Source organism: Archocentrus centrarchus, chromosome 10, assembly GCF_007364275.1.
Source record: "Archocentrus centrarchus isolate MPI-CPG fArcCen1 chromosome 10, fArcCen1, whole genome shotgun sequence".
In the NCBI taxonomy this organism is placed as follows: Eukaryota; Metazoa; Chordata; class Actinopteri; order Cichliformes; family Cichlidae; genus Archocentrus; species Archocentrus centrarchus.
In genome coordinates this window covers 15,489,102-15,516,548 of record NC_044355.1, presented here as the reverse complement: position 1 = coordinate 15,516,548, position 27,447 = coordinate 15,489,102, and the positions used below count along the sequence as shown (strand labels likewise).

Genomic DNA, 27,447 nt, shown 5'->3' with positions numbered 1-27,447 from the left:
TGCACATGCATCAAGCATGACTGTCTGATCATAGGATGAGGTCTCTGTGGATGCTAGTGACATGCAGTAGGCACAGTAGAGTCTGCTATACACACACACACACACGCACACACACACACACACACACACACACACATACACACACACACACACACACACACACACACACACACACACTGCTCTCCCTCCTTGTTTGCCCTGCTATATAACTGACTGCCTGAATTGTGCCTATAGGAATTTACAGGCTTCCAGAATTATTTCCCTCTATCTTTGGTGCACCCTTCTTCTTCTTTAGCCTTAAACTACATCTATCCATCTCTCTACACCCGCTTTTTCTATGAATTTGTCTTCAGGCACACAGCCTATGTCCACACACCTATATCTTGCCATCTCTCCCCATAAATCTCTGTGCTTGTATCAGCCTAGTGTTCCTGTCGTTCCAAGCAGTGTTCCCAGCTTGTTCCAATCTCAAATCTCCGTCCCTCTCTATCTCCCCACAGTCTCTGACAGGCCCGTTTCCACACGTTGACAGAAATGTTTCTCCATCTAGTAATCATTTCAAAATCTGTCTGTAGTGCAGAGAGGAAGAGTGAAAGGTTGGAGTGTGTGTGCTTGTTTTTGCACTTGTGTGTATAATATTGCTACAGAACTGCCTGGTGTTTCCCTGCAGGCATGTGAGCGAATGGCTGCAGACTGTTTTACAAGACCCCTGTCAGACTTTAAAGAAAAGATGATATGAGACAGAAGAGAGGAGAGAGCAGCAAGAGCAGGAAGAGGTGTGAAAGGTATATATATATATATGCCTCTTTCAATACTGCATGTAAGGAGGAAGGAAAAAGCAGTAGAATTGAAGATGGAAACATATTTGGCAATGAAAGATGAAGAAGGGGGGGGGGGGGGGGGGGCATGAGGAAGAAGCACACCAGAAGAGCTTCCAGCGGGAGATTAGAGTGCGATGCAGAGAGAGAATGAAAGAGTAAGAAGTGGGTAACAAGAGCCAGAAGAGTGGGCGAGTGGTATTACAAGAAAGAAAAGGCAGAGGAGAGCAAGTGGGACATGCAAACACCACATTTCCAGAGATGAGGATGGTGGAACAAAAAGAATTAGCAGAAAAAATGGGGGAGGGAAAATAAAACTCTGAAGATTTTGATTAAGATTAAAATGCTGAGTGGAAGCTTTAGAAAAATCAAGTGAATAAAGTCAAATCTGCACATTCAGACCCACCTCAGTGCTAACCTGCAGGGCGAAAAATCCACTAAAACTCCCCCATTTCCAAATTAAGGATTCTTCCCAAGAGTTATAGATTATGAATCAATCATGGCACACAAGGCTTTGGCAATTACTCATCAGGGGCTTTGAACAGGGGACATGTCTATTAGGAAAATCAATACTAATATCTATCGCTGTTGAAATGACTTCTCACACTGGTGCTTCTCTGTATCTTTATTAGCAAACACATCCTAAGCCTCTTACAGGCACCTATCAAATTATGGAAAAAAGGGAATACTTAAAGGAACCTCTGCTATTGATCTGTTTTTATCAAGGGAGAGGGCTAAAGTTGGAAAAAAAGAAGAGGGATGGAGGGTGGTAAGTAAACAAATGGAAAACAAGGAGGCAGAATTGAAGTGTAGAGAAATAAAAGAGATGTAAAACACAAAAGAGTGAGACAAAGCAGGAGATAGAGTCTGAATGTGGTAGAGATTTAAATTAGAATCAATGAAGAGAAAACAAAAGTGAGCAGAGGAAGTAACATAGTTTTGGCTTAATTGTTATTCTTACAGCTAACTGGACTGACATGGGATGTGAGGTCTTTGTAAACATGGCACAGGAAGCAGCAATGGGAAGATATTCAGATTTGATATTGGGCTGTTTTTTTTTAACCTACAGTGTAAAAGGAAACAAAAGGAACTGCAACTGACAGTCAGTCTAGATGTCCTGGCAGCACTTTGGGCCACAGCTCCAGCAGACAGTGTTTAGTTGTGCATGTGAATGTCAGTGAATGTAATGATAAATGTCCACCATGTCTTGTTTTTCTTACAGATCCACCTGGGTTTATTTCATTTAGCAGGTAATTGATGCTGTTCATCTTACCTTTGTCTTTCCTTCACTCTGCAGCACAGCCTTTTATTTCTCAGAGGTCACAAAACAAACTCCAAGACATGGATTCACTTGGTGACAGGTGGGGTGGGGTGGGGGATGGGGGGTAGCTAGTTTGTGAATAATTAAGAATAAAGAAATAAAAGCTAAATGGCCCGTGAACCATGACTGGATTAGTATTTTCCTTTATTCGGCTCTCTGCTGTTCCACTTAAACCTTACAACAGATTTTAGGATTCATGTTATTTTAGGCATGAAACAGTTTCTGCATGCCTTAATTTGCATTGTTGCTGTATTTAAATAGCAATTTTCATAGTGTATTTCATAATATTTGTGGCTATATTAAAACTTACTCTACTTACTTACCCTAGAGATTGGGTTGAAAATATGTGTATTAAATCATTTTTTTTTTATTCATAAAAAAGACAAAGCACAAGGTGATGCCAGGCCTCTTTACTCTTTACTGTAGTCAGTAGACAGACTGAATCGCTGTATTGCTATCCACTGATGTCTGTTAACCGCTGAAAACAGAGCAACTTTGATCTGAATATAAATTCATTTTCTTTTGGCATTAAATGCAACATTGGCAACATTTGCTACTCTCACTATATGAGTGTCATTTCAGCTGTCATATTAATTTAGCTCAAATGATGTGCATCACTGCTGTCATAGCTGTGCATACAGGCTGAACCATATAGTCAGGGCTAAGTAGCTATCTATATTCATCATCTCCATTTCACTCATTGGCTCCAGTATTACAAAGGCCTGAAGGCAAGCACAAGGCTGGACGGTCTACAGAGATAAATTGCATGGAAAATGTTGTTTATCTTTGAAGAACTATGCAAAGCATTTTCCTGCAAATATTATGTAAATGAGGTATCCTTATATATACAGTTTATTGATTTTCTTATATAATGCCTGAACGTGGGTTTAATTTGCAACACTGACAGAGAATCTTTAATTTTGATCACATTTTTTAAAACTGGAAAGCATGTTTGCTGTGAATATCTGCATGGTACAGACTTGAATATAAAGAAATATGAGGTCTAAGGTTCTACAGCAGTATCACAATCCCATCATTGCACCTACACACAACACACAAACACATACATGCTTTGGGCATGAGATTAAGCAGAAAGCCATTTTCATGATGCCATGTGCCTAATAAAGCTCTTTTGCTGTCCTAATTGGCCCTTTTGGTGCACTTCTTTTGATGTGCGGGGATGCAAGAGAACTATAAAGCCCATTAAAGAAACAGAGATCCTCTCTTCTCAACCCTTTAGCCCTGCAGCAGATGAAAACATTGAGCCAAACGCACTTGTTCTTCAGAAGACCCACACGCATAAACACATTATATTTACATGTATTCTACTGCCCCCAATGCTAAAACCCTACATGATTAGTGAAACTTCAAACAGGTGGAATGATCTTAGAGTAGGACAAGGCTGTACTGTGCAAAACTCAGAACACAAAGTGATGTGAGGGTTTGAGAGAGCTGAGAAGAAAGAAACCAAGAGATAAACAGCAAAGGGGGACGAAGAGCCATAGATCAAGAAGGGAACTGTGTGGCGAATACAAGGGGAAAACTTGAAGGGACCGACACATAAAAGTCAAGATGAGGAGGTGAAATGAGGTGAAAGTGGGCAAGACAAAGAGAGAGTCAGGGAGAGAAAGAAAACTCACTTGACAAAGCAAGAGGGTAGAGAAAATTGAAAGCAGAGGCAGAAACAAATGGAGCAAACTGGACAGGGAGATGAATGTGTCGGTAAGTTTCAGGTTTTGTAGTTTATAGCCGCTGGGAAATATTTCACAGGAGCAGAGTAGTTTGTGTACAGGCAATGGATGAATTTCTTTTTGTTCCCCAGGTAAAAAGAGACACATACAGATAAATGCCAGCCTATGGCCATATGAGCCAGTGAGGGCAATGGCTAATAACTCAGTCTTCAAGCTTCCCTTGTGGAACAGCTATGACTTTATGTAGGCCACAGCATTCGTTTGGCTTCATTTAGAAATCCACACTGAAAGCAAAAACACTCACTTCAGTTGTGTAGTTTAGCAACTCTTTTGAATTCAGTTCAGTCAATTCATCACCCTAATATGTGCTGGATAGGACTGTAAATGGACTGCATTTATCTAGCTTTTTAAAACCAAAGTGTTTTACAGAGTGACTTTCATTCCCCATGCACAACACAGTCCTGGCCATGGGGAGCAAGCAAGCTTAATTTCTTTCTCAAGGGTACTTCAAAACAAACAGGAGATGCTTGGGATCAAACCAGCTCCTTTTCTGGATACACTGCTGCTGGATAGCAATGAATTAATTATGGGTTACATTATCGAATAAAGCTTGCACTGCACATCTCTAAAGTAAATGCCAACATTGGTAACCTGTGTCCTCCTGAAAATAAACACCGTTTTGTGACCACTTGTCCAAGTCACAAATGCATATCACACAGATTTTTAAAAAATGTAACAGTGAGCATGTACAGTAAACTCTGTTAACAGGATTTCGTATGAGATGACCTTTGTGGGGTTTTTTTAGTTCTTGTTCGTAGCATTGTCTTGACCTCTAAATGCGTTCACTGGAGTTAACATCTGTTGTCACCTGCTGGTATGAACTATATCCATCAAAACTGACATCAAAATGTAGCTACAAATAGCTACAACTACTGCTACAACAGTTAAGCAGAGTGCAGTCACCATCACAAATTAATTATGATAAAAGGGTAACTGTAAGTGCTGATAACACGTCCCCTATCCACACATAACAAGTTTGGTGTCATCAAATCAAGGCTGCCAAACAGGTAGTGAGGCCACAAGGACATATAGACATGCCCTCACTTTCTATGTGGTGATACATGGATAAGCGTGATAGTCTGTAACTATCTTTGCCAAATTTTGTCAATATTTTACAATATTTAAGGCCACTGAACACCTATGTGATGGGACCCATTATGTTTCAGCTCTATATTTTTAATAATTGAGTTTACTACAGTAGCTTTGCGTGGTTCACAGTTCAAAATAATCCTTGCTAATTTTTTTTCTGGGCTCAGTTCACTTCTGTCTGAAATAAGCTGTTTAAGAACCTCCTTTAACCCCTTAACTGGCAGCAAAAAAAAATCACCTGAAACAACTACATAACACCCTCTGGTTATTATTGGCTCTGAACAACTCATTTCATAACCTATTAACCGGCCGCGTCTGGTCCGCCGGCCGAATGAAGTGCATTTATATGGCAGGCTAGACCCGCCCATTTTGATTGACACCTCATTCGGCCAATCATGTTAAGAAATGGGTTTCCCAGAGCCAATAATACTCAGAGGGCGTCACGTAGCTTTGTCAGGTGATTTGTTGCAGCCAGTTACATGACTGGCCGAATGACGAGTCAATTAAAAATGGGCGGGTCTAGCCTGCCATATAAAAGGGACTAACGGGCCCTGGCCAGTTAAGGGGCTAAGGCAAAGTTCAGATTGACTGCCTCTCCTAAACAGGATGTTTGAACAGCAGGTGGGTGGAGTTTCTCTCAGTTAGAGATGTGTGTCTGTGATGACCATACTAAAGATATCTGAGCTGGCTGACAGCAAGAGTAGAAAAAATGTCTGAAACATACCACTTAAAATGGTCAGAAGCCTGAGATTTTGGCTCACAGGGATCATTTGGAAATACATCCACTGCTCAACAAATTTTAGGAACACTCTGAAGACACATCAGATCTCAATGGGAAAAAATCATGCTGGATATCTATACTGATATAGACTAGGTAATACGTTAGAAATTGTTTGAATGAAATTAAAATTATCAACCCACAGAGGGAGAAAAATGATGCTGCAGGCTAGTCCATTTTGCAGCAACTCAAAACGGTACTTAGTAGTTTGTATGGCCTCCACATGCTTGTGTTGATGGGGCATGCTCCTAATGAGATGACGGATGGTGTCCTGGGGGGTTTCCTCCCAGATCTGGACCAGGGCATCTCCTGGACAGTTTGAGGTGCAACCTGGTGGCATCAGATGGACTGAAACATAATGTCCCAGAAGTGTTATACTGGATTTAGCTCAACATGGGGTTCATTCAATAGTATCAATTCATTTTTCCTCCAGAAATTTCCTGCGTACTCTCACCACATGAGGCTGGGCATTGTTGTGCACCAGGAGGAACCCAAGACCCACTGCACCAGCGTAGGGTCTGACAAGTGCTCCAAGGATTTCATCCTGATACCTAATGGCAGTCAGGGTGCAGTTGCCTAGCCTGTAGAGGTCTGTGTGTCCCTCCATGGATATGCCTACCCAGACCATCACTGACCCACCACCAAACCAGTCATGCTGAATGATGTTACAGGCGTAACATTCTCCACAGCTTCTCCAGACCCTTTCACCTCTGTCACATGTGCTCAGAGTGAATCTGCTCTCATCTGTGAAAAGCAGAGGGCACCAGTGGTGAATGGGCCATATGCTATTGCAAATGCCAATTGGGCTCCATGGCCAGGCAGTGAGCACAGGGCCCACTAGAGGATGTCAGGCCCTCAGACCACCCTCATGAAGTCTGTTTCTGATTTTGTAGGACTCTGGCAGTGCTCATTCTGTTCCTCCTTGCACAAAGGAGCAGATACCGGTCCTACTGATGGACATCAATGGCACATCAACATGTGCCACTGATGTGCCATCCTGGAGGAGTTGGACTAACTGTGCAACCTCTGTATGATCCAGGTATTGCCTCATGCTACCAGTAGTGACAGTGACCCTAGCCAAATGCAAAACTAGTGAAAAAAAACAGTCAGAAATGATGAGGAGGGAAAAAAATGTCAGTGGCCTCCACCTGTAAAACCATTCCTGTTTGGGGGTTGTCTCATTGTTGCCCCTATAGTGCACCTGTTGTTAATTTCATCAACACCAAAGCAGCTAAAACTGATTAACAACACCCTCTGCTACTTAACTGACTAGATCAATATCAATATGCATTATGGCCAAACACTTTCACTTTGGTTTCTTCTTCCAATAGAAATTATTCCTGAAGTCTTGTGGTTTGTTCAGATGCAACTCTGCAAATCTAAGCTGTGCTGCCATGAACGAGGCTTGCTCCTGGCAGCCATTCCAAAAGAGCCATATTTATTCATTCTTCTTCTAATTTTATTGTCATGAACTTTAACATTTAACATATTAACTGAGGCCTGTAGAGTCTGAGATGTAGCTCTTGAATTTTTTGTATGTTCTTTGAGCATTGAATGATCTGACCTTGGTGTGAATTTGCTGGGATGTTCACTCCTGGGAAGACTGGCAGCCGCCTCGAATGTTTTCCACTTGTGAGTAGTCTTTCTCACTGTAGAGTGATGGACTTTAAATTGTTTGGAAATGGCCTTATAACCCTTCCCAGACTGATGGGCAGCTTCTCTCAGCTTATTGCTGATGTCTTTCCTCCGTGGTACTGTGTTAACACACACCTGAATGCTCCAGATCTGCACACTGCCAAAACCTATGCTTTTATAGAAGTAGTCATACTTACGGATGATAAATTAATCAAGTGCATTTGGTTAGCAGCACCTAGCTGCAACTTACTTACTCCTAATTCTCACAGAAACAGGGGAAGTAATGTATTTTGTTATTCACCCACTGCTTCTACATTTTGGCTTACTTTTTGTTAACAAAAATAATAATAACATGGTGTAATATGCTAATTGTAAGACCTAATAAGGGTCAGATAATTTCCTCTTGTCCTGATATAAAACCTTTATATTGAAAGAAGGTGTATTTTCTTTTTAACATGACTTTATAAGGTACAGATATGGTGAAAGATCTGGTGAAAATAATCAAGATTCTGTACTTAGTTTTCATTTTGTGATTCAAGGGGCTGATATAGACTTCACTGCCTGGCCCTCCAAAAATAATAAAAATAAGATAGAAAATAAGAAAATAAGATAAAATTAGTAGTTTTTAATATTTTGTAACATGCTTTTTTCCCCTGTCAGCAATAGCAAGAGTGAAACCCAGGGGAAGTGAGTTGTTGAATTATTAGTGTTTCTGATTTTGTCCAGTCAAGTTAACGGCTTTCTTAAATCCACATCTATAATTTTCATTTAAAGTTTTGAATCCTCAGCAAGTTAACTTTAAGTCCTTCTCAGCTGGTCATTGCCTCATGTTGAGTTGTGATCAAGGATGGGTCAACTTTCCATGCAAAATGAATCCTGCCCTGCTTTCATTAGACCACTTTTTTTTTTTTTAAACACTGCAGCAGATGGCGAAACACACATTCAGTGACACACAAACACACACACACACACTGCAGCCCCCTGAGAAGCAACCTCGCCTCCTCTCTCAACTTTTCTCAATTTTTCTCTCCCACTTTTACTCATCTATCACTTCCACCTCACACCCTAACAGTGCAAACTTCAAAGTGGCTGCTATTTAGAGTTTACCCTACATCCTGGTTGCTTCGTAAGCATTGTTGCCTTCCCTAACGAGTAAATGGGTTGTGCTTGAAATGGAAGTAGATACCACAAACACCAAGTTTCTGACATGTATGCTCATATTATAGACTGCAGAAAACAACCAACTTGAAAATGTGCCTTAAGTATCTGTTCAGCAAATATCGACTGAGAGCTGTTTCCACGCAGCAAAATGAGGTGCAGGTCAGGCACTGAAATAAACAACCCACGCAGGATGCTATATATGTTTATATTTCAGGAGCCCATTTATGGGGTCTCTATAGACTTTTCACAGCTTTTCCAAATACTCAGCTTTGTCTGACTGTACTGTTTGACAGGTAAAACAGAAAATAAAGAGCTGGAAGGCATTTTCCTGAGGGACTTGCACAACATTCACAGCACATAATTTACATCATTTACATCGCCTCCACAGTTTTTTGTCACAGCATATGCAACATGAAGACAGTTTTGCATGATCTCACTCTAGTTAATGGTCCAATTAGAGATGTCTGAATTTTATCCCCTCTTTTCCTCCACGAGATGCAAAATGATTTGGCTCCCAATTTTCTTGCCTCTGCTGTGTGTATTTGAGATGCAGCGCTGTGTCTGTCAGTGACAGCCATTAGGTTTAAGGTCAACAGATGCAGGACGGACCACGGCCAAAAGCTGATGGATTACAACACTTTGATTTACAGCACTCAAGCACACAATACCACAGCCACAGCACACACAAAATGCACGCCTCCTTATACATGCCTACATTTTCAGCAGTAAATTAGGTGCATAAATATTTTTGTGGATAAAAAATACACATACATTGTGGGTATCGCATGCATGTGTCAAGTGTCAGCACCTGTCAAACAGAAGCGTGGTGGAAAAGGAAGTGGCCTGGTTTGGAGAGCAGGCAGGGGTAAATACCATCACCTATTATAGACATGCCCAATGGCACAGTTGCGCACACACACACATGCACACACGCCGACACATGTATATTCCTAAATCCACAGTTCAAACAGAGGACAGGTGGCCCGGAGCACCCTTAACAAAGAATTTTTTTTTTTGTACAACTTCATATTGCTGCTTACAGTGCATTCATTTTAATACCATATTGCACTTATTGTGCAATATTCACCACTCAAAGCAAACATATATGTCTCCATCATTAAAGCACAAAGACAACAACAGGATAGATGCTGCTCACAGCAACATGCAAATGCTCACATTTGGGATACACACACATGCAACCTTTGTGTATTTCAAAATTATTTGCATTAGTATTACAAATTCTTACCTTTGTGGTAGGACACTTGCTTGGATTGCATGGAAAAGGTTCCCATCACAAGACCCATCTTGACTTCTGGCTTCTGGCTGCTGGAAGGTTTTGTGTGTGCTGGCGTTTGTGTTTGTGCGCGCGCGTTGGTCTGCGTTCCTATGATCAAGGTGTGCTAGTAAGTGTGCGTACAGTAGGTGAGCGTAAATTTGTGATTAAGTTAGTCCATCAGCCAGCTGTATGTGTGGAAGTACAGATATCACTTCTCATGCTGCCTCACACCCACACAGCTCTGCTGCTTCTGCTCGAGGGTGTGTGTGTGTGAGAGTGAGTGAGAAGAGAGAGCGAGAGAGAGAGAGAGAGAGAGAGGGAGAAAGAGTGCGTGTGTGTGTGTGTGTGTGTGTGTGTGTGTGTGTGTGTGTGTGTGTGTGTGTGTGTGTGTGTGTGTGTGTGTGTGTGTGTGTGTGAAATAAATGGCACACATCCACTCTCAAGCTACCTTTGTCTACCCTGTCACTGAAGCTGTCTATTTTACATCCCTTCTATCTCTTTGTCTACCTCACACACCCTCTCCCTTTTTCTCTCGCTCAGTTTGTCCCCAGTCACCAGACTGTCATCCCATCAATTCCTCTGTGCCTCTTTATGTATCTGCCTCTCTGGCTCTGCTTCTCCCTACTCCCTTTTCCCTCTCCCATTCGTCTGAGTCGCTCTGTCTCTTTGTCTGTCTGGTGGGGAACGGGAGATTGCACACTGTTGCACGGGAAAAAGCTGAGACCGAGACAGGAGAGATGGGGCAAGGAGAGGAGGACAAAACTCAAGAGCAAGCAAGAGAAGGAAGAAGCGATGATAAAATGATAAGAAAGAGGAGAGGGTGAGGAGAAGAGAAAGAAGAGACAAAGACAGGAAGATTCACAAACAGCAGGGGAGGCAAAGTGAGGAGGAGAGAGGGTGGGAGGGAAGACTGAAAGAAAGAGATGGAGCGAGATGAGGAGTGCAAGAGGTGAGGGGAGATAAGGGAGGAATAGACTGATCCGTCCCCCCTTTGCTATTCAGCAACAGTCTGAGTGTGGAGAGTGCATTTGCTGCTTTATCTCTACAAGCACAAGTGTGGCAGGTGGTGTGTGTATGCGTTTGTGTGCGCGTAATTATTCTGCTCGCGGGTGGGTCATGGACAAAACCCTCTACTTGTGGCAACACTACAGTTGCAGAAACGCTGCCTCGCATTTGTCAGCGACTGCATCGACATGCTGTATCAGACATGTTTTAGCGCTCAAGTCTCCTGATGAACTCATCAACTACACAGAGACTCACACACAAACATGGGCCACACAACCTCTACAACAACACACCCAGGAGAATGATGCCAGTCTGCAACACAGTCCAACTCATACGTGCACTCTTCACTCCCATCAGTCACGCTTAACCCCTTGCTGCCCTCTGTGTAACACCAGGTGTTCAGATTGGCAGGCTGCACTGATGCCACTGATGGCAGCCCTTATTGAAATTCCTCACGTGGCTTTAGTTAAGAAAACAATTTACAGCCGAACCATCGCTGTGGTTGAGCTGAGGCCATCAAGGCCAATGATAAAGCCATTAGGGCATGGTATTCATTAAAAGCTAGCTGCAGTAGCCTGCATGCTGAGGATCAATGCAGAGTAAAGCATGAGGGGGAAGGAACCAGTGTGAGAGACTGAGAAAAAGAAAATTAAGAACAGGGCAATAAAAGGTGAATAGACAAAGAAAGTGAGAAAAATGAGCACTGCAGGGCAGGAGTATGTGTGTGTGTTTAATGGTGAGAGACATTTTTGGGTATGCAAGAGCTCACACCTCCCCTTTCTCTTTTCTATCTCTGCATAAAGGAGGAGATCATACACGATTCTCTTATCAAAATCAAACACTAAAAAAAAAAAAAAAATCCCCCCCCCACACACACACACATTTTACACACAACTGCATGTGTACATGCATACACACAAACACTGACAAACACCCGGTGCTTACAGCAAGTAAGAGTGGCAATAAATCAACACAGAGAAGCAGGTCTTTGAGTACACACTACAGCAATGACACAAAGACATGCTGATTAAATTCTGAAAGCCCGGCTGAATAGGCGAGATAAGGGAGCGTGATTTGCTGTAGTGATGATGTTTAACTTCAGTGAAGGGGTTACATACACATCTATCAGTGGAGAGAAAAGCCTTTGGTTGATCAAACACTTTTAAAACCCAGTGGATAAACTGAAAAAGCTCACAGAGGAAAAGCTGAAAAATGCATTGTTTTGATCAGTCTCTGCAAAGCTGACATTTTCCAAATACCAAGTTTTCAAACAACACATACTGAAGAAAACAGCCTGCAATTACAGAATAGAATAGAAGTGAAAGTTCATTCTTACCCTTGAAAATAGTTGGCAAACTTCACTGCAATGTGCTGTGAAAGGTTTTATTCTATGGACCAAAGATCCTGAGGACTGAAAAGACATCATGGTGATATTATTTAGTCCCCCAAACCTCCAAAACAGTTACTCAGTGGATCCTGTGGTGAGAATGGTTCATCATCTGGAAAAGAAAGACTGAACTAAAGTTTCTTAAAACCCTTGAATTCCACAGCCCAGAATGAGGGTGAGAACATCTGTACAGGAAAATCCTCAACGTCAGTCTCTAAATGACCATTTCTGATTGCACATGTTGCCTGGTGGGAGGAAACCTGTCTCCAAACAATCATGGTCTAACTCAGACTGGCTGCAGTCATGCTCAGACATATTGGTGAAAGTCTGCAAATAATGACTGTCTATAAATAAAAATGATAAATATTTATAAAGATTACCAACACATTTAAATCGGTCTCAGTGAGTCTCTGCTGATGAGTGGGACTCCAATGCGGGACTCAACTCAACTGGTTACCAACTGGTTGCATTCTGTTTATATCCCTATATAAAAGCAAAATAATTTCTGTTTCAGATCTATGAGGTTCTGGCTGGATTCTGTCTATACACTTTAAATATAAGAAAACACTTTGTGCAAGAAGAAAGTGAAAAGGCACTGGAACAAAACAACATTGGCTGCGTGTGAACAGCAGCCCAAAAGAGGTCATGACATTGATCGGAGAGAGGTCAAAGTCATCAACCAGGAGCCAGCAGGACAAATGGAGACAGAATAAGAATGGCATTTACATTCACAGTCAGAGTCGTTACAGTTACACTGTTATAACCACCTTAATATTATTCCTGAGGCAAAGCAATGATATGCATACATATGCCCAATATGCCAGTAACATCATGAAAAATGAAACGAAAAAAATGCAATGCTTGTCTTTGAGAATGAGACATATAAATATTTTCAGATCGATCAATTACATATGACTGCTTCCAGAGACTGTAAAACTAACTCTCTGATGTTAAGCAAGAATATTTGAGGTCTGGTTAGGTTTAGGCACAAAATTTTCTTGGTTAGGAATGCACACAGATTGGGTTAAGACTACATCATTCTTAAGGTATTAGGGATCCTTTGTAGCCTTGTAAAAAAAAAAAGTCTGCTCAGGTTAGGAACAATCATCATTATTATTATAAAAGATATACACAACATTGTTGAAACAAATTGTTCCCCACATTTCTTGCATCTTGCTGAAGTATTGATGCTGCCAACATTCATGGAAATTACCAGAAAAAAAACTCTCACACACAGGTTTTTTCATCAAAGGATTTTTTTTTCTTCCCTGATGGTGCAGGCATATTCCAGTGTGACAATGCCAGATTTCATAGGGATCAAACTGTGAAAGAGTGTTTTGTGGAGCATGAGAGGCCATTTTCACACATGGGTTCACCACCATAGAGTCCAGACCTCAACCCCATTGAGAATCTTTGGGATGTGATGGAGAAGACTTTAGCAGTCTGACTCTCTCACCATCAATACAAGATCTTTCAAAATAAATTACTGCAACTCTGGATGGAAATAAATGTTGCAACACTGCATGGGCTTACTGAAACGATGACATGGCTAATGTGTGTCATCATCTGAATTTTTTAATGATCTGCTGATATTTTTTGACAAATGTCTAGATCTACCATAAGTTATTATTGTTGTCTAATTCCTTTAAGGGATCTAAATAATAACAGAGTAATCAAGGCACTGGCTTTCTAGTCATTTTAACACAGGGAACCTAAAATAGGACTCTAGACTGTTTAGTTAGTCCAATAAAACTAACAGCAACAGGTTCATCACATTAGGCCGAGTGCCAAACCCTTCCAAGACATTAAGCTTGACATCGTTTGTGCTGCTACTCAGTCCTGTCCAGGCTTCATTGCATCATTCTGAGTGCCAGCCAACCTCTTTCTCATCATTTATTAACCATTACACAACAGACCTTTTACAGGATTGAGACAGCAACCCAGTTCAATGAATGGAGGCAAAGAAAAAGTACATGGGGTTAGAATGTGGAGTTGAAAGGTAGAAAGCATTTGACAGCACACAGACCGTGTTGACAAGCACAGAAAGTGGTGAACAGGCTGTGAATAATAAATTGGCTGGTTAGCTGCTGTCCAGTCTTATTAGATGAAGGCTGAATGGAATCTGTCATAGTGATGACCACACAGAGGAGAGGAGACCAGGGCAGTGAGAGAAGGGATATACAGAGGGAAGGAAAGACTATAGGAAGTGGCAAAAAGACAAAATGGGAGTAATTTTAGGAGGGAGGACTGAAGGGGTATTGGTGAGGAGGGAAGGAAGGAGAGATACAGATAGTAAAGGTAGATGCAGTATAAGGAGGTAAGACTGAAGATTGGCTCCTAACAGGCTCAGTGACATCTGAGTCATCAGGACAAACAGATTGATTTACTGAAGTGAGAAGCAAAGGAGACGCGCTCGGCGATCCTGCCAGACACGGGAATGACGTGTAACACCACTGAGAACAGACAATTTCTGCTGCAAAGACACAATCACATGTTGGTTTTCCTTTAACAAAGCCAAACGTGTGTCAGTTGCACCAACACAGACTACAAACCCAAGTGTGTAAAAAGGCCTGTGGTATGACACTACATAATCATCACGTAAAGGATCATTTCACCAAAATCCTAAAAAACAAATAGCCTCTATTAAGCAATGCAATTGTGTTTGTTCAAGCTTTAAGAAGTCCCTTTTTCAAATGTCTGCTACAAAGGCAGTGTGCTGTAAGTGAAAGAAATTGTGTTTATAACATAAAAAAATAAAGAAATAAGAGGGATTTATCATTTGCCCTGTTTACTGGAGAAAATGAATTACTTTAATTTATCACCTTACTCTTGAAAGAATTTAATTCTGGCTAATATTTGCCGGTGTCTCTGTGTTCAAATAAAAATGCGGCATAAGCATCTGCTGATTTAGGCTGTTGACCACACAAAGCACGATCTCTGAATATCTTTACGTGGCTATAATCAATCATAGACTAACAATCGATCACACATGTATGAGAAAGGGGTCAGCTGCAGCGGTGAACGCAAAAAGAATCATCACCAACTTCTCTCAGCTCACCTTAGCATTCAAACAGAATGGTACGATACTGTTAATGACTGTAGAAAATTATTATATGCTATTACATATAAATATACAATATATGGGATTTATAGATGGATATTGCTGATGTAGGTAAAACAATATTTTATTGTAGCTGGTTATTTTAGGAGCTGTTTTTAAACTATTTTGGGTGGTGTTGCAACTGAAGGCAGTTGAAATGGATTTAATTACACCGCTGGTAAATGGTGGTGGAAACAGGCATCATAGTAACAGCATTTATCAGTTAAAGGGACAGATATTTTCCACAGATGTTTACTATCAGAGGTGGCAAAAGTACAGACATTTTGTACTTAAGTAGAAGTAGAAGTACAGGTACTTGTATTAAAAAAAATACTCTGGTAAAAGTTGAAGTACTAATTCAACTTCTTTAATCAAGTAAAAGCGAAAAAGTACAGGCTCTGAAATGTAGTAAGAAAGTCAAAGTAGCTCTCTGATTGTGATTAGCTGCTGCTGTTCTGAGGTTTACTGCTCTGTGTGGATTTACATAACTGAATTCAACAAGATGTAACCCAGTGTTTCACGAGCTATCTTAGCTGATTTCCATCTCCTACACTGACGATATACTGTTTATACTACTGACAGTATGCAGTTGGTATAAAGGTGGAATTCAGTGAATGAATCTCAGGATCAGCTTAAATTCAAACTCATCTCTGCTACACTTGATGTAACCTAGCTCTGACCATGAACACCACAGCCACTGTGCACGACTCCAACACAGAACTTTACTGTAAACTCACCACAGTACAGCAAACTGACCTGTTTATAAACTGCAGTGTTTTCACACAACCACTGAATAACACAGTTAGTGTACCTCAGTTTGTTTTGCAGGACGCTTCACAATATGAATAATCATAACTTCACATTATGTACAGATCCAATATCTGGTTTTATAAAACGTAAGCTTTTAATTTCCAGGTTATCAAATGTCACTGAGCAGTCCTTACCTTTAAATCTAACTTCTCTTCTTCCTCACCTGCCCTCTTTCTCCATGTCTGAGTGAACTTCTCATTCTTTTTTCCCTAGAAATACAGCAGTGGGACCTTTTAGCTAGCAGACACACTTTGTGCCAAACTGCAGACAGTTTGTGTGTTTACTGATATTTGTTGAGCATTTAGAAACGTTGCAGTAGCCTCCTGAGACTGGAGTCCTGGGGCGACCTTCTGGTGATGTCTGTGTGCCTGTTCTAGTTGATGGTGGTGGGGGCTTGGATGGTGCTGCCTTGCGGTCCTGGGGTGTGGTCCGGGGTGTTTGGGGTGATGGGTGCCGGCCCCCGGTCGGTTGGCTGGTCTTCCCTGGGTGGCTTGGGGGCTGGGCCCTGGGGCCCCGGACCTGGGGCCGTGCCGGCTCCCGGTGGGTCCCCCCTGGCGCTGGGGGGTCTCTGCTGTCCCGGGCGCGCCGCCGGGTGGGGTGGGTTGACCTAACCTGCGTTGGGACGTCCGGTCTGCGCTTTTGGGGCCCTGGGGTGCCTGCGCTGCCGGGGGGTGGGGTGGGGGGTGGGGACGGCGGTGGGGTGGTTGGTGGGGACGGGGCACCGTATTTCCAACTCAGGCCAGCATGTCCTGTCGCTTGTTTGTGTCTATTGTTGAGTGAATGGGCGTCTAGTGAGAGTGGGCTACCCTCTATGATGGGGGCGGTGGCACCAGTCTCAGGTGCTGCAGTGCTCTGGGATGCTGTCACCATGGCCCCGGGCTCACCCCTCCCTGCCCTGTGCTGGGGTGTGGGAGGTCGGGGTGCCTACTGAGCCAGTGGACTGCTGGCTCTCTTCTTCCAGGTTGGGAGGGGTTTTTTTTTTTTTTTTTTTTTTTTCCCACCTTCCTGGTAACCCTGACGTCCAGCAGTTAGTGCTTGTGGCACAACTGCCCCCTCAATTTTAACTGCACCCTATACACCTCATTCATTCACAACATAAACACATACACTTATAAGTTGGGCGGGGGGGGGGGGGGGGGGGGGGGGGCCATCTCACACCCCGATTTCTTATGCCTCGCCCGGGGTCGGGGTCGGGTGGTTCCTTGGGGACTGGGCTGGCGGCATCTTGGGGTCACTGTTGGCCCTGGGGTGGTTTCCGCTCCCATCTTCAGAGAGTGGGTAGCTATGGATGAATGTGTGTCTTTGTATTTGTCACAGTCTTCGTGAGTATGGGTGGGCGAGTGAATATGGTGTATCTATGTTTATATGTGTGTGGGAGAGTGTGTTTGTACATAAATGTGTACATGGGTGTGCTTGCCGGTGTGCGTGTGGTTGTATGTTTGGCTGGACCTGGGTCTGGGCCGGTGGCTTGCCTCCTGACCGCTCCTTGCTGGTTGCCTCTCCCCCCCTGCCCCCCTGGGGTGTGGGTACCTCCTGGTTCCTGGGTGGGGCCGGATGTTCTGATGTGGGTGGTGACCTGCTCCCCTGGGGGCTGCGGCGCGGGGCTGCATTGGCTTCTTCGGCGTGGGGGGGGGGCCCTGTGGGGGCTCGGGCGGCCCTCGGGTGCCGGGGGCCGTGCGGGGGGCTGGCCGCTGGGGGGGGGGCTGGCTTCTCGTTGCCTCGAATGCTCTGGTGCCCTTGCTCCTTGGCTGCTGGGACTCCATCTGAGACCTCCGTCCTCCGTCTGCTGGGAGGGGTGTACGGTTGTCTTTGGAATGAGTGGCCGCGGGTCTTCGTAGGTCTTGATGGGCTGCTGGTGGCCTGGGCTTCCTGGGATTCTCTTTGCCTGCCTCTGGGTTCTGATGGGCGGGGCTGCGGCTTTCTGCCTTCATTGGTAAGTACATTTCATGACACAAACACATACACCCACATAATAACACAAAATGGTTGGTTTGTATAACTATTCTTCTTTTATTTTTATTTATTTATTTTTTTTTTCCCCACACAATCTTTAATTTTGCAGATATTGTCAATATCTTAAGTTTAACAAGTGGCTAACTATTTGGTTTACTTACTTGCACTCTTTCCTGTTTCTTTTTTCTATTTTCTCTCCTTTTTTCCCCTTTCTTCTTCTTCCTCTTTCCCTTTCTCTTTTCTTTCTTTTCTCTTTTCTATTTCTTAAGCCTGTCATTTCTGGCACAATTTGATAAATAGCATGTTAAAAATAATTCAAATAAAATAAAGGGTTACACAGTAACAAGAGGAGCCTATAGAGAACCTATAGAGCTCATCTTGAAATAGCAAATATGTTTGGCACAACAATGCATTCAGATCACAGTTCTGTTTGCAAGATCTGCCAGACATGACAGGCAAAAAAAAAAAAAAAAAAAAAAAAAAAAAAAAAAAAAAAAAGAAACGTTGCAATTAAATTACACTTTAGTCCCTTTAATTTTGCTGTAGCTAGCTAGCTAGCTGAAGTACCCCGATCACAACTTACGGACCAAAAAGGACGTTCTGATGGTTCCGGACAGAGGCAAAATTACAAAAATGGTATCACTGTCCAAATACTTTTGTACCATAGGTCATATAAAAAACTGCTGTGCTCTAAACCTCACTAATCAAGCTTGCTCGTATCAGCCTAATAGAAAGCACCTACAGCTCATCCAAATATTACTTGTGGGAAAACGAGAACGCAACAGAAAGAAAGAAAGAAAGAAAGAAAGAAAGAAAGAAAGAAAGAAAGAAAGAAAGAAAGAAAGAAAGAAAGAAAGAAAGAAAGAAAGAAATGAGGAAGGGGGCAAATACTTTTTCACAGTACTGTATATGTTTCAAACTCAAATAAAAACTCAGAGGTGTTTTCTGCCTAAAAGACTGGCAGTGCTAACAGTGTTGTACCATTTTAAAGAACAAGGGCCTGTGTTGGTGAGTCTATGCTGCCTTAAGAGTTTCTCCATGACAACAGTCTCTCCTCAAGGCCATGGCTGCTGTTTTTCTGTCCCACAGTGCATCTCTCAAAAGATTCACCGCCGTATGCCTCCCACAAACTTTATGTCGACTGTCAGAGTGTGAAAAACACCACTTTACAGTCACCATCTAATTCACTCCCCCGAGTCGATACACAGATGACACATTTCCTAGAGCTCTTTAAACTCTGTCCAGCCTGACATGAAGTTGCACAGGACATTAACACCAAGAAACACACTAACACAGAGCTGTTTATCCATTCACTCTTAAGCTTGGCTGAAATATTTTCTGCTTCATTTGCCATAAATGTTTTGCAGACAGCGTCACCTTGCCTGTGGGTGTTACTGTTCTCAAACACAATCAGCCTCCACTAGCTGGCCTGCTATTCCTGGAAGCAGATATTTAGCAGACGAGTGTGTTCAAATGTGCAAATGAATATAAAATTGACATTTTTGTTGAAGGGAATCAGGTCTTATTTCTTTACTTCGTCAGTACCCCAGTGGTTTGTGTGAACTGAATGCAAACACTTCTATTGACTCTCCCCTTCTGTGTCTCTTTCCTCCCTCCACAGCAGATGAAAGTGATGGAGGTGTTAATTGTATGCAGCTTGGGGATTGATTACAACGTTGGGGGGGTGGAGTGGCAGCCCCTCCTCACAGAGCCCTTTTCATATGAATTATTATGCATTATATTTTGTATTAAACACTGGCTGTGTCCCCTATGGCGCATTAAAAGTGATATGACAGCATTTTGGAGCTAAGCAGCACACACATACACAGAGACACACACACGCACGCACGCACACACACACAGCCACTGGGAAAAGCGCAGAAGCTTCAATATCCAACTCAAACATGCACAGAGGCTTACTCACATGTGGAGAAAAAAAAAGTGCAATCATGTACACACATTCTTCCATCTTCTCATTTTTCTTTCCTCCTTGCTCTATGCTCTTTTCTGAATACAAATGTGAGCCAAGCCCCCCCTGACTCAAAGCACGAGGGAGACCTGAAGCAAATATTTGATGGGGGGAAAAAAAGGAGTTGGTGAATATTTCATTAAGTACTTATGAGGAACGCAGAGCTGGGTCACTGTGGCTGACAACTGTGAACCCTGAGTTTGAAAATCCACCTCACTGTCCATCATGCATCAACCATCAAAGGAGGAGCTGCCTCATGTGCAAGTACTTTGAGATACTGAATATTTAAAGCTTTGAAGGCTCAGTTTTGCTCTAATCTGCTCTGACAATGTGGGAATGTGTGGTTATAGTAATCTCAAGAAAAAAAAAGGAAAGAGTAACTTGATGCCCTCTGCTGTCCAGTCTGAGAAATACAAATACAACATGTGGATATCACTCACAAAAATGAATACATAAGTCTCTTTAGAAGATAATTTATGTTGTTGGTGACCTGATAGTGTCAGCCATTTTTTTAATCAGGGCATCAACATTTATGCTGATTTGTTCTATTTAGTGAACAACAGCATCCTTTTTTTTTCCCCCTCTTCCCATCTTCTAAAGCACATAAAGAAAGATTGCATTCAGGTCACGAACTGGGCTCAGTTTATTGTCAGATGCAAGTCGTTTAAGGGTTTCTTGGCTTATTCTGCCTCCAGATAAGAAGAGATTGTTTAGTAGTGTTTTTTTCTGTGTGGCTGGGGATTTTTAGCCAAATACGGTTTTGTTTGCTGATGTCTCCCATCAGGTGCCATCGCATTTGCCCAGACCACAGCAGAGTGCACATTTCTATATCCAGGCAGGTTGCTTTTGTATGCCAGGAGGAAGCACCAGAGGGCAGGATGCCTGAAAAGGAAAAGTGAAATCAAGCAGGCTGTTTACAGCCTGGAGCTGCTTGGCAGGATGTTTACAGGGTTTACAGAGATGACAGAAAGGAGAAGATAAGTTTACAGCTAAAGCAATGCAGAAAGTGACTGACAGTCAGTGATGAACTGAGAGGAAAACCAAAGTGATGAAAGGGATTTAGTCTTTTCAGCCTGCAGCTAAAAGAAGAGAGTAGAACTTGAGAGAGGCTGAGATTTCTGGCAAGCAGAAAATTCAACTAGTATGTTATTTTTTGAGGTTATTTGCAGTTGGTTTTTTTTTTTTTTTTGAACAGTCAGGAAACATGGAAGATAAAGGACTCTGGGTAAATTAAAACAGGCAGCATTCTAGATCTATTAAAGTATCTAAACTTGCTTACTAGAGCAACCCAGTTACCATCTTTTCAGCAGAATTTTTGAAATGAAACTTTGTTATTAATATGGTCTTCAAATCCAGCCCCCTGTGACCCAAAATTGGTAAGTGGAAGAAAATGGATGGATGGATAAGAAATGTGCAATGTTAGAGACATAATTTTCAGTGATTGTTATTTCCCTGGAGATTTACCTAACCATAGCCAAACCTTGAATCAGTTGTCCATCTGATTTTGTGTCATTTAAATTTTTATAGCATTTTTGAAAATGAACAAGAAAAAAAAAGACAAAAGCTCCGGTAACTACATCTACAATCCTCCTTCCACCTTCATGGTGCTGGCATGGACATCACAAGACATGCATTAAAAAGGTAGAATAATAAAATGTTACCCATGTGAAGTAAGAAAATATGTGCGCATTTTGTACAATGAAAAATAACAGTTTGCTGCAGTCACTGAATATTAATTCGAGGAATATTCTAAACAAGAATATTCCAAACAACATGCCATCAGTTTTTATGTGAGTCCAAAAAAATCTCAAAGGGTAGTTTCTTCCTCCATGGTGCTTTTTAATCTGTTTTACACTGACTTATAGCATGCAGCCTTAATCATTGCAATACCCAATCTTACATCTTTGGATATGCAGCTAGTTTCCAGTGTCTTGAGGAAATTTCAGAACCTGTTGATAATAAGAAGTCCAACTCTCCTCCAGGAACAGTTCTGGCTTACTACCAGCAATGTGAACCCAAAGCACTTTGTTTATACACCATTCTGCATTTAATCATTCGTTATTATTTATCTTTGGCTCTGTTCCACAGCATGTCTTTTTTCCTGTCTCCCTCTCCCTCATCCAGGCCTGCAGTTTAACTAAGTGAAGTGCGTCACCTGGCTTCATAGGTAGATAAAGCTGCGTATCATCTGCATAACAATGAAAATGTATGCAATGCTTTCTAATATTACTCCCTACAGAAAGCATATATAATGTAAATAAAATTGGTCCTAGCACAGAACCCTGTGGAACTCCATAATTAACCTTAGTGTGTGAAGAAGACTCCCCATTTACATGAACAAATTGGAGTCTATGAGATAAATATGATTCAAACCACTGCAGCGCAGTACCTTTAATACCTGTAGCAAGCTCTAATCTCTGTAATAAAATGTTATGGTCAACAGTATCAAACGCTGCACTGAGGCCCAACAGGACAAGAACAGAGATGAGTCCACTGTCAGAGGCTGTAAGAAGATCATTTGTAACCTTCACTAATGCTGTTTCTGTACTGTGATGAATTCTGAAACCTGACTGAAACTCTTCAAATAAACCGTTCCTCAGCAGATGATCAGTTAGCTGTTTTACAACTACTCTTTCAAGAATCTTTGAGAGAAAAGGAAGGTTGGAAATTGGCCTATAATTAGCTCAGACAGCTAGGTCAAGTGATGGCTTTTTAAGTAGCGGTTTAATTACAGCTACCTTGAAGGCCTGTGGTACATAGCCAACTAATAAAGACAAAGTGATCATTTTTAAGATTGAAGCATCAATAAATGTAAGGACAGCACGGTGGCGCAGTGGTTAGCACTGCTGCCTCACAGTTAGAATAACATCTGGAAGGCCTGGGTTCGATTCCACCTTGGCCCAGGCCTCTCCCTCTCTCTGTGTGGAGTTTGCATGTTCTCCCCGTGCTTGCGTGGGTTTCCTCCGAGTACTCCGGTTTCCTCCCACATTCCAAAGACATGCACTTACTGGGGTTAGGTTCTTGGCTACACTAAATTGCTCATAGGTGTGAATGACAGCGTGAATGTGTGTGTGAAAGGTTGTTTGTCTCTGTGTTGGCCCTGCAACAGGCTGGCGACCTGTTCCGGGTGTACCCCGCCTCTCGCCCTGTGACAGCTGGGATAGGCTCCAGCCCCCCCGCGACCCTGAACAGGATGAGCGGAAGCGAATGGATGGATAAATGGAAGGACTTCTTTGAGCAGTCTTTGAGATGGTCATGAATCACTTTTTCTCTAATGTCTAAAATTTTATTTGTAAAGACATTCATGAAGCCATTACTAGGTAAGGTTAAAGGAATACTCGACTCTACAGAGCTCTGACTCTTTGTCAGCCTGGCTACGGTGCTGAAAAGAAACCTGGGGTTGTTCTTATTTTCTTCAATTAATGATGAATAGTAAGATGTCCTAGCTTTACGGAGAGCTTTTTTATAGAGCAACAAACTCTTTTTCCAGGCTAAATGAGCATCTTCTAATTTAGTGAGACGCCATTCCCTCTCCAGCTTTCGGGTTATCTGCTTTAAGCTGCGCTTTTGTGAATTATACCACGGAGTCAGGCTTTTCTGATTTGAGGCTTTCCTTTTCAGAGGAGCCACAGTATCCAAAGTCATACACAGTGCAGATGTAAACTATTGATGAGATAATCGACCTCACTGGGAGCAGAGTTTAGGTAGCTGCTCTGTACTGTGTTGGCACTGAAGAGCATAACAATGAAGGAATTAGATCCTTAAACTTAGACACAGCACTTTCAGAAAGACTTCTACTGTAATAAAATGTATTCCCTACTGCTGTGTAATCCATTAAAGTAAATGTAAATGTTATTAAAAAATGATCAGACAAGACAGGGTTTTCAGGGAATACTGTTAAGTCTTCAATTTCTATGCCATATGTTAGGAGTCCAGGACAAGATCCAGAGTATGATTAAAGTGGTGGGTGGGTTCCTTTACATTTTGAGAGAAGCCAATTGAATCTAACAATAGATTAAATGCAGCGCTGAGGCTGTCATTTTCAGCATCTATATAGATGTTAAAATCACCCACTATAATTATTTTATCTGAACTGAACTGAGCACAAAATCAGACAAAAAAGTCTGAAAAGTCAGATAGAAACTCTGAGTAAGGACCAGGTGGATGATAGATAACAAATAAAACAGGTTTTTGAATTTTCCAACTGACTAAGAGTCAGGTTTTCAAAAGAATTAAAACTTTGTTTGGGTCTTTGATTGATTACTAAGCTGGAATTGAAGATTGCGGCTACTCCTCCTCCTCGACCAGTGCTTCAAGCATTCTTACAGTTACTGTGACTCGGGGGTGTTGATTCATTTAAACTAACATATTCATCCTGCTGTAACCAGGTTTCTGTAAGGCAGAATAAATCAATACATTGATCAATTATTAGATCATTTACTAACAGGGACTTGGAAGAGAGAGACCTAATGTTTAACAATCCACATTTAATTGTTTTCCTCTTTGGTTCAGTTGAGGATGCTATAATATGTTTTGTTTTTTAATTTTTATGCTTAAATAGTTTTTTGCGGGGGGGGGGGGGGGGGGGGGGGGGGGGATCTGGGAGCAGGCACCGCCTCTATGCAGAGATGGGTGTAAGACTGCAACTCTGCATATAGTCACGTGTCTCATGATATGATTACAAAATCAATCATTGACTAGGCATCCTGGTGCCAAGTGCACTTATGAACACCCTTATGCTAGAACATGGTGTTCATTATGGACAAACCGCGGTTAGCACAGGCATCCAACAACAAAACACCGCTCAAGTTCAGATCTGACAGGCAATCACATCTCCCTCCAGGTCACACTGTCCTCAGCTGGACAATGGAGTCTCCTAGCATGGGCACCTTTAAAGGGCTGGGTACACTGTCATTTGGTGCAAAAGCACAAACTTAACTGAAAAACACAAGAGATACTTAGATAATTCCTATCAGCCACTCATTTACATAAGCTGATAAGTGTTTTATTTTTGCTGCCTCATGTTGACATCATTTAGAGCTCACTTCAGCGGATCCATCTGGTACACAGCACTCCTGCCCAGATCTTAACTGGCAATAAGAGATATGAACATATTACTCATTACTTGCCAGACTGCACTAGCTGCCCATTATTTTATGTATTTATAATATTCTACTTAGCATTAAATTCCCTCACTCCAAATTAAATCAATGGGGCTCTGCTAGTTATTCTAAAGTCTCTACAGGTTTTACTGTTAGAGCCCACAAACTGTTGAATAGTCTGCCTTTTGAGCAGCACTGGCAGCATCTTTAGTGTCCTATAAATCTAATTTTAAAACATTCCCTCACTGGAAAGGTTTTATGAATGTCTGATATGTGGTTGTGTTTTATTATTGTTGTCTTGCATCCATTTTGTTTTATGATCTTTTTTAATTTTTATGATCTCTGGTTGGTTTTATGATCTCTGTTTTATTTTGTTTCTATTCTTTGTTCCCATTTTTTATTTATTTATTTTTTTTTGGTTTTTGGTTTTTGTGTGTATGTGGAGTATATTATTTTATACATTACACAATCAGTTTAATGTAAAAAATAAATAAATAAATAACATCAGACACTGTTGCTGTCATGTTTTTTGCCATCTGTTTTCCCATTTGCATGTGAATTAAAATAAATCAACTTATTTCAATAACTTTCATGTCTTCAATTTCGTACATGCTTTATGCTGTTTTAAGATCAGCCATGCCAAAAAGCTTAGTTGACTTTGATAAACTTTGTTCTTCAGAAGTTTGTTTACAGTTCTCGTAGCTTTCGGTATTATAATTTAGTTAGTAAGAAACCTGACTTTAGTTTCAGTATAGCTCAGAGTCTGATTTAGTCAGAAAGGTTTACTGTAAAAGAGAGAATTTTTAAGTTATTCTGCTCCACTGCCTGTCATGAAAGTCCCACTCAGATGTAAAGGATAGATTTGCATATATATTTTATTTTATTTGATCTCAGTACTTAATGTCCCTTTTCTGTCTTCCTGCAGAATAACAAAACACATTTTTGCTATGAATTTCAAAAAGGGAAACGGGATTAGCAACATCAGAAGTATAAATCCTTTAGTGAGCTTTGCTGTCACTGATTTGATGATGGCCTAAGACAACCATTCACCACCACCACCCCACCACCCCCACCCTGAACTTGTATTTTCCTATAACTACCAGCAGAGGTCAGTGTTCCTCTGAAGGTCTTTGCAGAGCTAACTCCTTTGCAAATACTTGTATTTTATTTACAATTAATTTCAACCTTAAATATTTTCTCCTTCCCCAGCCATGCTGCTACGGCTGTAAAAATCCTGTTGGTACTAAGAGAAGAGGACCGAACTATTCTTTCCCCAAAGCTTATTACTGTCTTCTTAATGCATCCTAAAATGCTGACTCTTAAAGGTCAACTGAAAAGAGCCTGTAACTTACAGTAAAGTGTTCAAAATACAGTCAAGCCTCCTGGCTACAGAAAGTAATAACCCTACTCCCCCTTTACTGTCAGCATCCCACTGACAAAAAAAAAGACTTAGCTGTTGTGGATGGACAGATAGCTGCCTGGATGGATGACTGGATCAATATCTCATTCACTGATTATGAAGTAATTTTCAAGGAAAAAGAAAATTTACTGTGGTTTTTTTTTCTGATCTTTGAATTTATGATTTTTGATCACTGGAGCATGTTGGAGCAGAGGTAGCAGCAGCAATTCTTTGTAGTATTTGAAGAATGAGGAAAGACAAAATAAACAAGGAGTTCAAAAGCTGTGGATGCCTATTAGATGGGAAAGGTCTTATTAAATAGCTGGAACTATGGGAGACATAGTTACAGAGTAAAATTCCCCATGCTTTGATCGATTTCTTCATGACCTTCATGAGTTTTTTTGGGATACTGATCTCTAAAAAAAAAAAAAAAAAAAGAAAAGAAAACAACAATCAAATATTAACATTTTAGACACAATTAAGTACCATTAGAAAAACACAGAGTCAAATGAAACTACATTAGATTAGACTCTCTTTCCTTTTTCTCCAAATGGCTTCATAACCATCCAGTTTACAACTATCCAATTTCTGATGCAGACTGTGAAAGAGATCTGAAATGGATCCCAGCACTCAAGCAAAAATATTATTTCAGAAAAACAAAGATCAAGCATGTCGACTAATGTAATTAGTATTTCCACCCTACTCTTCTCTTCATACTCACAATATCCCAAATTGAACAGGAATGGTTAGTAAACACAACCCACAAACCTACAAATTTCCAGTGGTTCATTGAGGCATTTGTATGTGCATGTGTGTCTTTGGGTTTATGATTGTTGTCTAATCAGATGGCACTCCCACTCCCACAGGAGCTCTGAAAAAGAACAGATATGCAT

General features: G+C 41.5%; 1 protein-coding gene across 2 annotated transcripts in view; it reads right to left on the bottom strand.

Annotated features, from left to right (window-relative positions):
- kcnip1a (Kv channel interacting protein 1 a) overlaps nucleotides 1-27,447 on the bottom strand; it is a 49,749-nt gene that overhangs the window by 20,749 nt on the left and 1,553 nt on the right. Inside the window, exon 1 of one of the 2 annotated variants that reach the window (XM_030739868.1) lies at nucleotides 9,800-10,145. The exons of the other annotated variant lie outside the window; for it this stretch is intronic. Coding sequence (XP_030595728.1) covers nucleotides 9,800-9,857 — 58 coding nt within the window. The 5' untranslated portion in view covers nucleotides 9,858-10,145. Of the gene's footprint in view, nucleotides 1-9,799; nucleotides 10,146-27,447 lie in introns of those variants that run through there. 2 annotated transcript variants of the gene reach the window in all.